Raw genomic sequence first — 14,357 nt, 5'->3', positions numbered from 1 at the left:
GTCAGTTCAGCATCTGCCCTTGGCTCAGGTCATGATCCCAGAGTCCTGGGATCGAGTTCCACGTCGGGCTCCCTGTTCGGCGGAGAGTCTGCTTCTCCCTCTGCCTGCCGCTCCCCCTGCTTGTGTGCGTGCACTTTCTCTGGCAAATAAATAAATAAAATCTTAAAAAAAAAACAAAAACAAAACGGGGGTGACTTCTGTCCTTATTCCATCAACCAGAACACTGTGGACTTACAGACCAGTGACATGTGGCTGGTGACCGTGAGTGCGGCATTTTCTGTACAGCCTCGCTCAGTCCACCGCAAGACACAGCCCCTGAGGCATCCTAATTATTTTAATCCAAAAATGTTTAAGGAGTAACCTGTCTTTTCATCCTGTCACCCATTTATCGTCTGAAGCACAGACTGCCTTATTCACTAGCAACAGCAACAAAATCAACCTGTTCTCTGAGAATTAGGAAAACGTTGCGGCATTAGCCCCAGAATATGCAGAAACACATCCCAGGTTGGGCCCATACAGTCGCTAGGCTGGGCACGACAGGTGTTGAGTTTGAGATCTGTGATTCAGGCAAGAAAACCATGGGACTACAACCACTATGACGATACACACTGGGGAACACTCCACAAATGCTCCTGGGTCCGTCTCCCCATCCTCCCATCAGTGTTTCGGCATTTGAGGCTGGTCAGGGATCTCCACCAGACACAGAAAGGAATCAGACATAATCTGTTCATTTCTTCGCTGCTTCCTAGATTTTAGCACCTGATCCTTAAAAAAGTTAATATGCAAGGGAAGCGTGTCTATCCCTTTACGCCCCCACCGCACCCCGCAGAGGGCAATCTGTGTGTGAGGCTGGTTACCGAAACCAGAACAGGGAACAGAAAAGCCTCTGCATCCAGGCCAGTGGCTAAAGGTTCTCCCAATAGTTCCAAACCAGCTTCCCCATCATGCAACTACGTCAACATGTTGTAACAAGGGGCATGGATGTGCTAGGAGCAGGCAAGGTGAGTCACGGAGAACAAGTGACGATTGTATTGTAGTTCATTTTTTCTAATTGAGCATGAGAAGGGAAAGGCTTTCACTCTGCAGACCTGGCAGAGCCCCAAGTGTGTGTAAACCAGGAAATGCCTCGGGCTCAGCAGCTCCACACAGCAGGCGCTCCCAAGTAGAAGTGGCCCATCTGCTGATGCCACCAGGCTACAGACAATGACTGCTTTAAGAGACGGTCAGGTACATTGAGTTTTACAGTTTTTTGTACCTTTTTGCACCTTTGATACCTGGCTCTGAGTACAAACAGGTGTCTTAGGATCCTGGAAATCCAAACCAAATGATGTAATAATGAGGTCCAAACTGCCTTTCCACCTCCACGAAGTTCCCTAATTTACATGGCACCTGGGAATAAAAGCCCCTAGGAGCTGCAAGGGGGGGGGGGTCCAATATAAATTGAATCGTCCAAATTTATTGGAACTGATGTAATGACGTCAATGAATCAAATATATAGGCTCATGTTTCAGAATTCATACTAAAACGAATGAACCCCAAAAAAGAGAGAGAGAAGGAAATGAAGTCAGGCTAATTTTCCTTCTGCAATTTCTCAAGCCACAATGAACATACTAACGATGCTTTACTTTTCTTTCAGTCCTCCACTTACGTACTGTAACAACCTTAATTAAACTGTCCCAGTGGAAACAGCATCAAGGTACACTAAAAAGATTGCATATCCAAACCCTTGTCCTTTAAACCCTTTCTGGCTCAAAAGCAGAAGTCTGTTATCCAACTTGCATATTCAAACGCCATTTTCTTGTGCGTCTAAAGACTTTTTGGAAAGCTTGACTTAACAGTTTCTAAAATATTTGCTTGGTAGTGAACTTTTCATCATAAACGTCGAGGGGACGGAGGTGGGGATGCTGCAATATTTCTCACAGGGACTCTCGTCTTGCATTTCATAAAGGCAAACTTTGAGTGTCACACAGTGTAATTCCAAAGCTAAACAGTATTCCTTTTAAAGCGAAACAGTGACAAATGAAGCATCTGGCACACTTTAATGAGCTGTTTTATCCTTTCAGACTGGCTGAAACTAGGCCACCCATTCATCTGAGAAAGTGGGTAGTACCACAGAACAATTACGTAATCCTGCAAGACACACTGATATTAAGGGCAACCCATCCCCCCCATTTAAAATTTTCTAGGATTACTTACTAGGAAACAATCTGTGTTAACAAGAGACTCGTTACATCTGGAAAAATGTTAAAGGATACGCCATTTTCTCTTTTCACCCGATATTCAATAGAACTCAAGGTTCAAAGCCTGAACAATTGGTATAAAAAAAATTAAATTGTACATAGATGCCATTTTTAACGAGAGCAAAGGAAACATAGGATAAAAACCAAGAAATAATCAGCACTGACACCATAACCTACTGGTTGCCGAGCAGGGCAACCTTGCCTCCTGGGGGAGCTTTGGAAATGTCTGGAGACCCACGGGGGCTGTTACTGGCATGTAATGGGCAGAAGGCAGGCGGGCTGTTACAGGTCCTACACCGCGTAGGACGGGGCCCCACAGCAAAGGATCGCCTCGTCCAAAATGCCACCGGCGCCAAGACTGCGATATTCTGCTGTGACCCAATAACTAAGAAAAACCCGATAAACAAGGCGGTGGAAGGTAAAGAATGTGAAATTTCATCACGAACACATTCCAATTTGAAATGTGATGGAGGGGATGCAGACCAGCACAGAACTAGAAACCTTAGAAACCCAGAAAAAAAGAAAAAGTCGGTTACAAAATTAGCCTAGGAGGCCAAAGCTTAGAGGAGGGTTTGGGGCTGGGAAAGACACGGTGCAGAGGAACTCACCTTGCTGAGAGCTGGAGCAGAGAAGTGAGCATTTCTGCAGGAGTGGGCAGGTGAGGAGGAGGGCAGAACCTGAGGCCGTGCCTACCTCTCCGGAGCCAGTCAAGAGAAAGGGGGAGGGGAGGAGGCCAGTCAGACAGGTGCCAGGAAGGCGGGGTGGCTGGCGAGGTCACAGGCCTGGGGGGGGTGGTGAGGGCAGGGGATGAGGAGGGTGGGGCAGGGAAAACTGTACCTGGAAGCTTCCAGCAGAAGGGAGGCAAGCGCAGTTTGGATGGCACAGTATTAGAAAGAAGAACGTGGGCATGGCCTGTCTTTGGAAATATTCAGCAGTGAAAAGTCTGCTCAGGGATGCACTTCCTATTCACTCCCCACCTTCCCTCCCCTTTATGTATAAATTTCTATATGAAACATTAGAATATTCACACATATTTAATACAAAGAGAGTGTGAGTGAGGAGATGGAACCCGGAGAGAAGGAACTTTTAACAGCACGAGAGAGAAAAACCGATGGCTTATGGGAGAGGCAAGAAAACATTCAATCAAGACAATAGGCTTATGGGAGAGGCAAGAAAACATTCAATCAAGACAATAGGATGAGACAGTTCTTCAGAAAAGCTGCCACAATTTAAATTTCCAGTGTACATAACGGGCATTTCTTCCATTACTGCCCCAGGAGTGTTATGAAAAAGCAACACAAAACCAAGAAATTCAGTCTTCACACGGGCAAAATTATCTATTTTAAAATTTTATTTTTTTGATTATGCAAGTTGTCAGGTTATTTCCCATTTGTGTAACCCCTTTTGCAAATTTCTCATTCATGTGTTTTACTCATTTTTCTACCAGCACATTTGTTATTTTCTTCCTAATTTCTAAGGGCTACTGTTTAAGGCTATAAATCCATTGTCATGCATGTTGCAAAACAGTCTTCCAGTTCGGTGCTGGCCTTAATGAACAATTTGGCCGTGTGGATGTGTACAACCGAGTCCTAAACTGATGAATTACCTTTAAAAAACAATCTTGAATGTGACAGGTAATAATGCACAGAAGACAGAAGCATTGTTTACAACAAGAAAAGGAAACAGTCCAATTATAGAATCTACTTCAAAGTACAGTCACTGAACAGAATTCTGTAGTCATGAAAAAAAGCACAGGAATGATTTAAGACACAGTAAGCTAATAAAAGTTACAAAATTAAGAGCAGCCTCTAAATAAAATGTAAAGAATTTAAATTAAATTTATATTTTGCATATTTTCCAATTATTTTATAATCAGTAAATATGGCCTCTATATTGAGAAGGGGTGGAGGCAAAACCCAGTTGCTCACCGCGGTGGTGTTTTTGTTATTGTTACTCTGTATTGTGGTATTTCTGTGTATCAGGGAAAGAACCAGCCTGAGGCAGGAACAGGGGGACACCCCAGGGTCAAAGGCCAACACAGCAAAATACTGAAGAGCCAAGGAGGTGCAGAGGGCCTCCTCCATGGCTGTGAGAAGACCCAGGGAGGCTTAGACTCAGCCCGAGCACCACGACGCAATGCACCCCCCAGCTCTACCCTCTGCTCTGGGCTCAAACCTGGGCCGCCTTTGCTCCAGAGTCTTAGAGGGGGACCACTGCTTTGGGACCCAGTCTCTGTAAAGTTGCTGGGTGGGCAGTGGTGGGTCTTTAGAACAAAGTCACTCAGAGATCACACTTTAAGGGGGCTGCCTGTGAAAATGCCAATGCAAGGCCATTTAAGTTAGCAACCAAAAAAACAAACAAACAAAAAAACCAAAAAAACACTCCTTCACTGCATAAAATAGACAGACGGTCTGAGACTGGGATTGGCTCAAATGTTGGCATGGGGCTGCTCTTCTGATTGGTCGCTATTTCCAGAAGTTCAGGACGAACAGCCAAAGTTGAAATGCTCAGCTGAAGGGCTGAGGTGAGGAGGGCACGACCGTCTGTCACGGTGGGCACAGGGGAAAATGTTTATCCCATCCTGGCAGCTGGTCCCTCCCAGGTGGGAAGCCAGCAGGACAGAGCGGGTGGGTCTCTGTAATCACAGTCTTCCCGCTAAGTATCCTTTAACAAGGGAGGGTGAAACTGCACTCATGAGAGTGAGTGTTTTCTGTCACTCAAGCCAGCCTGCAGAGCAATGGGATTCTGAACGGGCGGGACCCACATATCGCAATGTGGGGACGGAAACTCAGTCTGAGAGAGGCAGAAAGAGGTGGTACTTTCCCACTGGTGACTAACACTGCACCTTTCTCTCACGGTGGTAATTAATTTTATGTCAGATTAATGACCGGTAAGATTGCTAAACCTGATGTAAAACAGTCTAACACATTGGGTTTTCACCCAGCGCTGGAAATTTATTTCCATGAAAGCAGATTTAGCTAAGTAGCCGTCAGCCGCATTATTATTCGGGTCTTTTAAATGTAAGTCAATTTAATATGAAAGACCACCTTCACACTGAAAACTTGCTCCCTTAAAGGGCACTTTTAGCAAATGAATGGAAATCAACTGAACACATTCGAGTGTCCGGTGGAGGCAGAGATTAGCATTTCAGTCGCTCTTTATTATGTTCTTTCTTTGGGGACACCTTGGGGCGACTATGAGAATCCCAACAAAATGAGACCGCTCAGGTTTCTCGGGGCAGATTGCAAAATTCTGGCAAGTGTCTGCTTGTGCGAAATCAGCATGGGATAGTCGAGAGATGACCAGGAGACTGCAGTCACTCCTCCATTTCCACATCCCTGTACAAACCAGTTTACGATACAATTTAAAAAGAAAGGCTCCTTCTTGGGCAGATTTCCGCAAAAGGTTCGCACAAAGTTACAAGGCGAGGAAAAGCTGCCGTTCTGGGGCAGGTAAACTTGGCAAGCAAAATGCCTCGCCATAACCCATTCAAACAAAAGAAACCACTTCCAGCAATTTCCCCTTCCAACCTCCTATTAAAAATGCGTTTTCCTCTACAAGGCGAATTCCCGATCAAAAATATATCCCGTTATCAGTGCCTGATCTGATAATGTCCTTCGTTCTGACAAAGTGTGAGCAGCTCCAACTGTTACGCGCGATCAAAACCAGCACTTACCCACCTGTTTCGAAAGTAAACCTTTCTGGTGCTCAGGGAGACGGGAAAGCCCTTTTCTCCCGGGCTTAAAACCCTTCGCCACCAAATCTTACCCTACCGTGATCGTTCCCAGGCACGTGAAACTTTTAAGGGGCTCAAAGAAGAGAAAGGCTCCTACCTTGGGTTTCTGGGGCCCCTTCAGTTCGTGTCCACTGTGAACGGCTGCATCTTCAGCTGTCCGGGACTACGAGCATCCGAGGCAACGGACACAAACACGGGCTTTCTTCGGCTCGCTGGCGTTCCCAGGCTTTTTATGTGGTGTCTTGGGTTCTGCCTGCTTAATTCATTCCCGATTCTACTGAAAGGAAGTCCAGCCCGGCGAGGCTGGTGGGGTAGCAATTGCTGGAGGCAGTCTGAACTGCAGGAGCGAACTAACCACCTCCCAAGCCCCCACGGATGCGTGAAGACGCTTGAGGCCCCCCCCCCCAATTTTCAAAGAGGGCCTATTACTAAAAAAGAAAAAGCCACGAGACAAAATGGAGCAATCTAGTTGTGACCTTGGAAAGTCTACCCTGAGAACAACACTCTTCACTGGAGCAGACCTTCATTTGCGGCTATTATCCGGGGCTTTGCATAGCGCTACTGAATAGTTGCCATGACAACATGGTAAACAGGATTCAAGTGACCGCGCGGAGGGGTGTAATGGGGTTGTTTTGTTCAGGGAGAAGAATGGTCGCTTTAATGCTTCCTTTACTAAAATTTCCTGAAAAGGTAAGGCTGCCCTTTTTTATAAGGTGTCTCTATGTGATGCTCTCAAAAGGCAAAAGATGCTAGGAATGGGTACCCCAGTTACAGGAGAGCAGGCAACGCGAGGGGCAATCAGAAAGACAGTAAGAATTCTGGAAGGTTCTTCAATGCCAAGGGGGCATTTTTTCCCAGTAAGTATGCGGAGGAAACGGAATCACCTCTAAAGGCTGTAAGACCGACTGAAGGCAGAGAGGCGTCAAAGGGGCTGATGGTGCAGATAGCTCTAAGACGTCCTGGCTCCCTGCTGCTCCTAATGCTTTCGCCCTCCCCATTTCCTCCTGCAGGTTTTTGTCGGTTCCTTCTACATTTTATCCTGAGCAATAGAGACCTCATTCTCAGCACTCCGCCTTTTGACCAATCAGAAACAATCCTATTCTTAGGACCTATTACTTGAGAAAATGTTCATTGTATCAGGAATAGACTGTGAACATTTGGCATTTTGGCACTTCCTGACCATGTGCACATGTCAGAACTCAAAGAGCCTTACAGCACAGTTAGCCTGAATGTTAACTTTGGACTTTAGAATACTGGTTCATTAATTATAATGTGACACACTCATGTACGATGTTAATAAGAGGGAAAACTGTGTGTGTGTGTGTGTGTGTGTGTGTGTGTGTGTGTGTGTTGAGGGGGATGGAGAGTGATATGGGAACTCCATGCTAAATGCTCAGATTTTCTGTAAATTTTAAATTTTCTAAAAATAGAGAGTCCACTTTAGGGGCACCTGGAGGCTCAGGTGGTAGAGCACCTCGATCTTGGGGGTCATGAGTTCGAGCCCCACACTGGGTGTAGAGATTACTTAAAAAGGAATAAAAGATAACATCAATTTTTAAAAATTGACATAAATGTTCATCCCATAACAGGGTCAAGGACTAAAGAAAATTAAACAATAAAACAAAAAACCAAAAACGAGCAGCAGTTATGACAATCTGCCAAAGACAGGTGATTTAAAACTACACCCAAAAAAGAAAGGGGCTGGCAGCAGTCTTGGGAAGCTTTTCCTGTGATCCAGCATAAACTCGGGTTGGAATTTGTGAGGACAGAGGGAGCTGTAGAAATGGGGAGCATGTTCTGTCTCCCGCCTACAGCGCAGGGATGAATTCTTCCACACAGTCCAACGCAGCTGTTTTGGGCCCCCCTTAGCTCACTTAATACCTAAAACGGGTCCCCTATGCAGGCGCTACCCTCATACACACCTCAGAGAGGAGACGCCATCCCAAGGTCACGGGACGGCTCAGTGACAAGACGGGGGACAGAAACCTAGGCACACACCTTTGCTCCATTTTTGTTTCGCCCCACGGCCCCTGCGGGGCTCTGCAGTTGCCCTCCCCCCCACACTCTCAGGACCTCAGTGGATCCTAGTGGGACAGGCCACGGCGCCTCCCCTCGCCCTGTGTCCGGCAGGAGCACGGCCACCTGTGACCTTGGTGTGTCACACTGGAGCACCAATGGAGGACCCTGTTCTTCAGGACCCCTACGAGTGCACAGAGGGAAAGCAGACAGCAGCCCAGGCCGGGGCAGGCGGGGCCGCCAAACGCGGTCCTGGGCAAACAGCCGCCCGCTCGCAGAAGAACAGTAAAAACATGAACACGATTCAAGCATAGCCAGTATATTAAGGCAAGCAAAACTCTCCCATACCAATTGCCCACAAGAGCCCTGAGATATTCTAGCATCGTGTGCTGATGTCTGAACACTGAAAGGCTGAATCATATTAAGGATGTCACCCTAATACTGATCTCCTGGTATATCCCTAGGGTAACTTCCACCTACACCAATCAAATAGGCTCCAGAAGCAAAAACCACGTCTGAAATAAAGGAACTAGAGTGAAACCTGTAGCAGTCAGGATTAAAGTAGCAAGTTAGTAGGTGCCTGGCTGGCTCGGTCTGTGGAGCATGGGCTCTTGATCTTGGGGTTAGAAGTCTGAGCCCCGGGGCGCCTGGGTGGCACAGCGGTTAAGCGTCTGCCTTCGGCTCAGGGCGTGATCCCTGCGTTATGGGATTGAGCCCCACGTCAGGCTCCTCCACTATGAGCCTGCTTCTTCCTCTCCCACTCCCCCTGCTTGTGTTCCCTCTCTCGCTGGCTGTCTCTATCTCTGTCGAATAAATAAATAAAATATTTAAAAAAAAAAAAAGTTTGAGCCCCACATTGGGTGTAGAGATAAAATCTTTAAAAAAGTATCAAGTTAGGTCTTTATCTTTGGCAAAGTTAAGTACTCATACCCTGAGCGAGGGCACAATGTACTTGGGTAAGCAATTCACCATTTACTGAGCACGTACTGTAGACTGTGGCCTGGACACTGAGCAACGTGGCGGGGTGCACAGACGGGCAAGGTAGGTCCTACAAAGTTGTACTTGGTTAAGGTCTTCCGTTTGTAGGAACACTTTATTCAGAAAACAGGATTAGGGTAGAGAGAACAGTGACTAAAAACAAAAAGTTGCTGCAAGAAAGTTCAGTAAGGCTAATGACAAGAAGAATAAAATGAAATAGAAAAAGATTTAGGAAGAACAGGACAAAAATTCAAGGTAGGAAATACACCACGGGATCATCAGAACTCTTTAAAGAAATGTTTGGTCTTTGTTAAAAAAAAAAAAAAAAAAAGTGGGGGAGGGGATTGCCTGGCTGGCTCCGTTGGTAGAGCATGTGACTCTCGATCTCAGGGTCCTGAGTTCAAGCTTAAAAAAAAACCCCAAAACAAAAAAACCCCAAGAAAACAAATGGCAGGCAGCACCTGGATCACAGAAATGTAAGAGTCCTCAGGACTGAACGTGCTGAATTCATGAACTCATTCGTGGAATCGCTGGGCCTCTGGAAACAGAAGCCTTGGGTTTTCATAATGCCTGCAGTGTCCTCACTTCTGTGTGCTGGAAGCCTGTCTCGGGTATTGTCCAAATGAGAAATCTAGTCCGATGCAAACAGTGGCACCAGGACAGAGAGGGATACAGGTCATCAGCATTCTTTTAAGTGCAAAGCCCTGGCATCCTCTCAAGTCTTTCCAAGACCACCATGTGAGAAGGGTGGTAGGTCCTTGTGTCTCAGGGCACACAGAGGGTGCTTCAAGACAAGACCACCACTGTCGGGCTGACTCCGGCTCCAGCTCCGTACTACTCCACCTGATATTACAATTCCCGGCTACTACGACTGCAGCGCCCCCTCACAGACCTCAGTTTCCCTTCTCTGGGGCCTCCCCTTGGCACGTTCCTCTCCTCACTCTTCCCCTCCTCCTTTAGATAAACCCCACTCCCAGCAACCATCTCTGCTAGAAGCCTTCCTCCTCCAGCCCTCAGCCTCGGGGTGATTCAGGGGACCCAAGTCCTGCCTTTTTGGAAGAGACTCTGACCGAATCTTTGAGGCCACTGCTATGCTGGTTAAAAGCTTGAAAGATGCTGCAGGAATCGAGGATGTTCCCCCCACTAGAACCGGAGTGCTCCTCACTCAAACCTCCAGAAGGACAGGGAGGACGGTCAGCCAGGCACGTTCCTGACAAGTGACAGCCTCGCCCTCCCCACGTTCGAGGCTGGGAACGGCAGACAGCCAGGGCTCACACCCCGGAAGGTTTTCCTGATATTTATCAGTTTGTTCCCTTCTTTAATTCTGTCCTGCCCGTCCTCGGGGTTTTTCTGAGGAATGTTAATGACAGACCTTTCTGACCAGAACTTATTTGCTAAAACACCAGGCGGGGACAGAGGGAGAGATCACAGGCCACAGGACACCCTTGGGGAGAAATTCTGAGGAAGCAAAGCAGGTTTCCTTTGTTAGGGAAATCTCCTGGTGTTGGTTTGGACACTTTGAGCCAGAAACTAGCACTGCCCAACAAATCACAACAGAAAAAAGCTAACAGGCTACACTGCCACCTAAAAATTGTCTAAAGGAGAAGTCTGCCCTTTGTAAACTCCAAAATTCTAAGCCAAGTAGGAGATTCCATCCTGCAGTGCTGTGTAAGGCAAAGAATTAACCGCACAGAAGCCCCTATGGAGAGGTAGGCTTTTCCGTTTTTTATTAAGTTTTTATTTTAATTCCAGTGTAGTTAACACACAGGGTAATACTAGTTGCAGGTTACAATACAGTGATTCAACAACACATCACCCAGTGCTCGTCACAGGTGAACTCCTTAATCCCCATCACTTATTCTGCCCATCCCCCAGCTCCTCCCCTCTGGTAACTCAGTTCTCCATGGCTAAGAGCCTCTTTCTTGGTGTGCCTCTCTTTTTTCCCTTTGCTCGTTTCTTTTGTTTTTTAAATTTCACATGAGTGAAATCACACGGTATTTGTCTTTCTCCGACTGATTTCGCTTAGCATAATACCTCCTAGCTCCATCCGTGTCTTTGCAAATGGCAAGATTTCATTCTTTTTTATGGCTGAATAATATTCCATTGTAGGAAGAGGTATAGACTTTCTAAAATTCGTCGCCCAACTTAGCACCAGAATTTCTCAACGCTAGTGAATGTCTTTTATACAACACCCAAGGTTAGCTACATGTTGTTCCTTAAAAAAAGTCCACAATTATTATAGCTGAATTGACATAATGTTCTAGCATTTATATTCCCCTTGCTCACACTTGCTTTTCAAAGCAAAACACAAAAATCCCAAATAACGAAAACCCCGTAACATTCCTAACAAAGGATTTCCAGATGCTTTAGGCCCAAGCACTGACTCTGAGCCTCATCCTTGCCAAGGAGGGGAGGCAGCCTGTCCTACAAGCTCAGGGCCCCCTGGGCTGTGTGCTTACACTCGCAAAGCTACCACAGAAGTCTTGGATATGCTCCTAAAAGCACAAAGCAGCTCTTTCGCTTTCTCTAAGGCCACGTTTCCTTAGGCCGCAGACTTTAAAGCCACTCTTTTTATCCCTCTGGTCACAGAATGGTCAAAAATAAACCCTCCAGAACCCACCCAAACCCATGACCCGTGCTCTGAATGACACATAATACACCTGCATACACGTAAGCTTGAATACGCCCTCTCAAGGTCCCCTGATGAACAAATGACTGGAAAAGGGTATGAGGCAGGGAGAGACCGTCTCATCCCTTCGCACCAGAAATATATACTCCCCATCTATGGGGTGACGGCAGGTAAGATTTTCCCTGTGAAATTTCTAGAAGCACCAATCTGTGGACAAAAGAACACTCATAATAAATTCCAAAGGGGGGTTGTTTACATACATTTCATAGACCATCATCACCAGTAACATCTGATATTTTCAACGGAACCAAATGAATGCTAAGCAAGTCGTAATTAACTATTTCCATATTCTAATTAGCATCTTCACACTTCAAATCACACCTACATCTTGGGCCTCAGACAAGTCGGTTCACGTGTTTGTGCCTTTACTTTCTGGTTGCATTTAAAATGGTACCAAGACGTTCTTCCAGAGTCTCCTAGGGCCCATCTCTCGGTGAGCATTAATTAGTGTCTACCACAGGTCAGGTGACAGAAAGACTGGAAGCAGTATGTATGAAAGAATAGGAGGCTGGGCCGGCTCATTTCCTTAAATGCAAAAACCAAAGCCATTAGGCACAGTCAAATCCCAGCCAGAGAAAATAAACATCAAAAAGAGGTAATTTCTCCAATATTCTGCCTGCAGAAGCGTTTTCAAGCAGGGCTAATTTCAAAAGCGAAAGGAAAAATCCCATGTCACCCAAGAAAGAAAACAAATACATGAGGTACTGAGTTTTTGAAATTAAAATTTCTATCCTTATAATAGGGCTGGCAGGGGCAGGTCCTGTTTCATCGGATCTAAGACGCCTGTAAAGTTGCACGGTCAGGGTTACACATCCCTAACACAGGAAAAGGGCTCCCAATTACACTATGGCTCGCCAAAAGCTGTGAAATGCACCCCAATACCCAGGTCCTTACATTTTGGGGGAAAATGGCATGTTTGAAGGATGAAATACGGTATTATTATTATTTTTTGAAGATTTTATTTACTTATTTGAGAGAGAGTGCAAGCATGAGCAAGGGAAAGGGGCGGGAGAGGGAGAAGTAGACTCCCTGCTGAGCAGGGAGCCTGATGTCTTGTGGGGCTGGATCCCAGGACTCTGGGATCATGACTGGAGCTGAAGGTAGATGCTTAACAGACTGAGCCCCCCAGGCGCCCCGAAATATGGTATTAACACAGTTGTAAAGAGAGGAACAGTACCGGGTCAAACAGCTCCTGTGAGTATTTGTGAAGTCCATTTGTATTGTAAATACCGCCCACTGAGGCGATAAAGTGAAATAAAAACCAGCTGACAGTCATGTATTATTATGTTTTGGCTGGTAATTTCCTACATTATGTAGGAATATGCATTCGCAAAACTACATATTGTGTATATTGCCATTTTTGTGATAATCTAAGACATCTGAATATAAATTCAAGAAATGGAAAGACGAGCTATGCTTTTAAGCTACTGGAAGAGATGCACAGACCTTCCACGCGGGACCAATCTCAGCTGCTTCACGCCGTACAAACACCAAATTCCCACCATCGCGGCTCACAGTAAGCTAGCAAACTTAACAGGTTACTCCTGGATAAAGAAAGCATCCGCTTTTGCCTTCCTAGAAGACAGAGTTCAACACTATGGTTCTTAGAAACATTTTTAAACCATCAATGAGGAATCACTAATATTAAAGCCAGAGGCAACTGGTAAACAAGATAAAAAGTAAGACCTAGCATCAGCAAAGTTACCAGAATAAAACACAAGTCTCGCGAGAAACCATTCGGGGCAGATTCCGTCTCTCAAGTCTTATGAGAATAGCACTTAGTTTTTCCAAAGAGGGACCAATGACATTTCTGTCTTGCATGGCAGCGGCGGGGTTCTTCTCTTTGGGGGAGGTTACTAAGAGCTGATGCTTCCCAAATGAAGATAATTTCCATTTTTCAACAACATTTTAGGGCAAGGTGCCCATTTAGTCTTGGATTCAGCAACTACATACATTGAATACTAAGTTTTCTTTGTTTAGATAGCTTCTTCTAACACTTTTTGTTTCTAATCAGGCTAGGAGCATTAGAAAGCTAAACCCACAGAGCCTACCCATGAAAACTGACGATGGCAGCCTTTCAGGATTTTTCAAAACAGGCCTGACCACCTGGTTAGTGTCTTTCAAAGTCAGCATTGCTACTTAGAATTCAGTCTTCAACGTGTTTAACAAGAAAGCAACACGAAAAAAGAAATCAACCACAAAACACACACCGACTATCTCTTCCATAATAGAAGCCTGCCCCAAAATTTCAAACCAAAACCTTAAAAAAAAAAAAAAACTGTGAAAGCTTCACAATGTTTCCTTTTAAGCTAGATTTCTCTAAAGCTTAATAGCATCCTTCAGAAGCAGACAAATGGGCCCAAGAGACAAAGGGAATTTTTCCATTTAATGTTGGGTTATAATAATGTCATATACGCTTCGAACTATCTATGATGAAAGGACTTTAGAGAAAGTGCCCCAGGAGGCGGTGTCCTTAAAGACCCAGCCTCCGTCTAGCACTGCTGTAAATCTTACCTTCTGCGTGTTTGGCTTGATACAGCGAACAAAGAAAGGATTAGAGGAGCTTAGCGTGGCCATTAAGGAATGCAGTGAGTCCTATTAGAAAGGAAAAAGTATATGTTGATTTAGTCTCTTACTATGCCATTCTTTAGATTTCTCAGCATTCTAGGCATTGATCAGAAACAGGAATAAAAGCCAA

The 14,357-nt window shown here is 45.6% G+C and overlaps 1 protein-coding gene across 3 annotated transcripts in view; it reads right to left on the bottom strand.

The window, feature by feature from the left end:
* The window catches only part of MYO10 (myosin X), a 206,828-nt gene that overhangs the window by 57,946 nt on the left and 134,525 nt on the right, over positions 1–14,357 (bottom strand). For all 3 annotated transcript variants that reach the window (XM_087867966.1, XM_087867967.1, XM_087867968.1), the window contains one exon: positions 14,174–14,254. In XM_087867966.1, the coding sequence (XP_087724092.1) occupies positions 14,174–14,254 (81 nt within the window). The remainder of the gene's footprint in view (positions 1–14,173; positions 14,255–14,357) is intronic.

The sequence above is a fragment of the Ursus americanus genome, chromosome 15, assembly GCF_024610735.1.
Source record: "Ursus americanus isolate L20-20 chromosome 15, mUrsAme1.1.p, whole genome shotgun sequence".
NCBI lineage: Eukaryota > Metazoa > Chordata > Mammalia > Carnivora > Ursidae > Ursus > Ursus americanus.
Note: the sequence above shows the minus strand (reverse complement) of the source record. Positions and strands in the feature narration are given on the sequence as shown.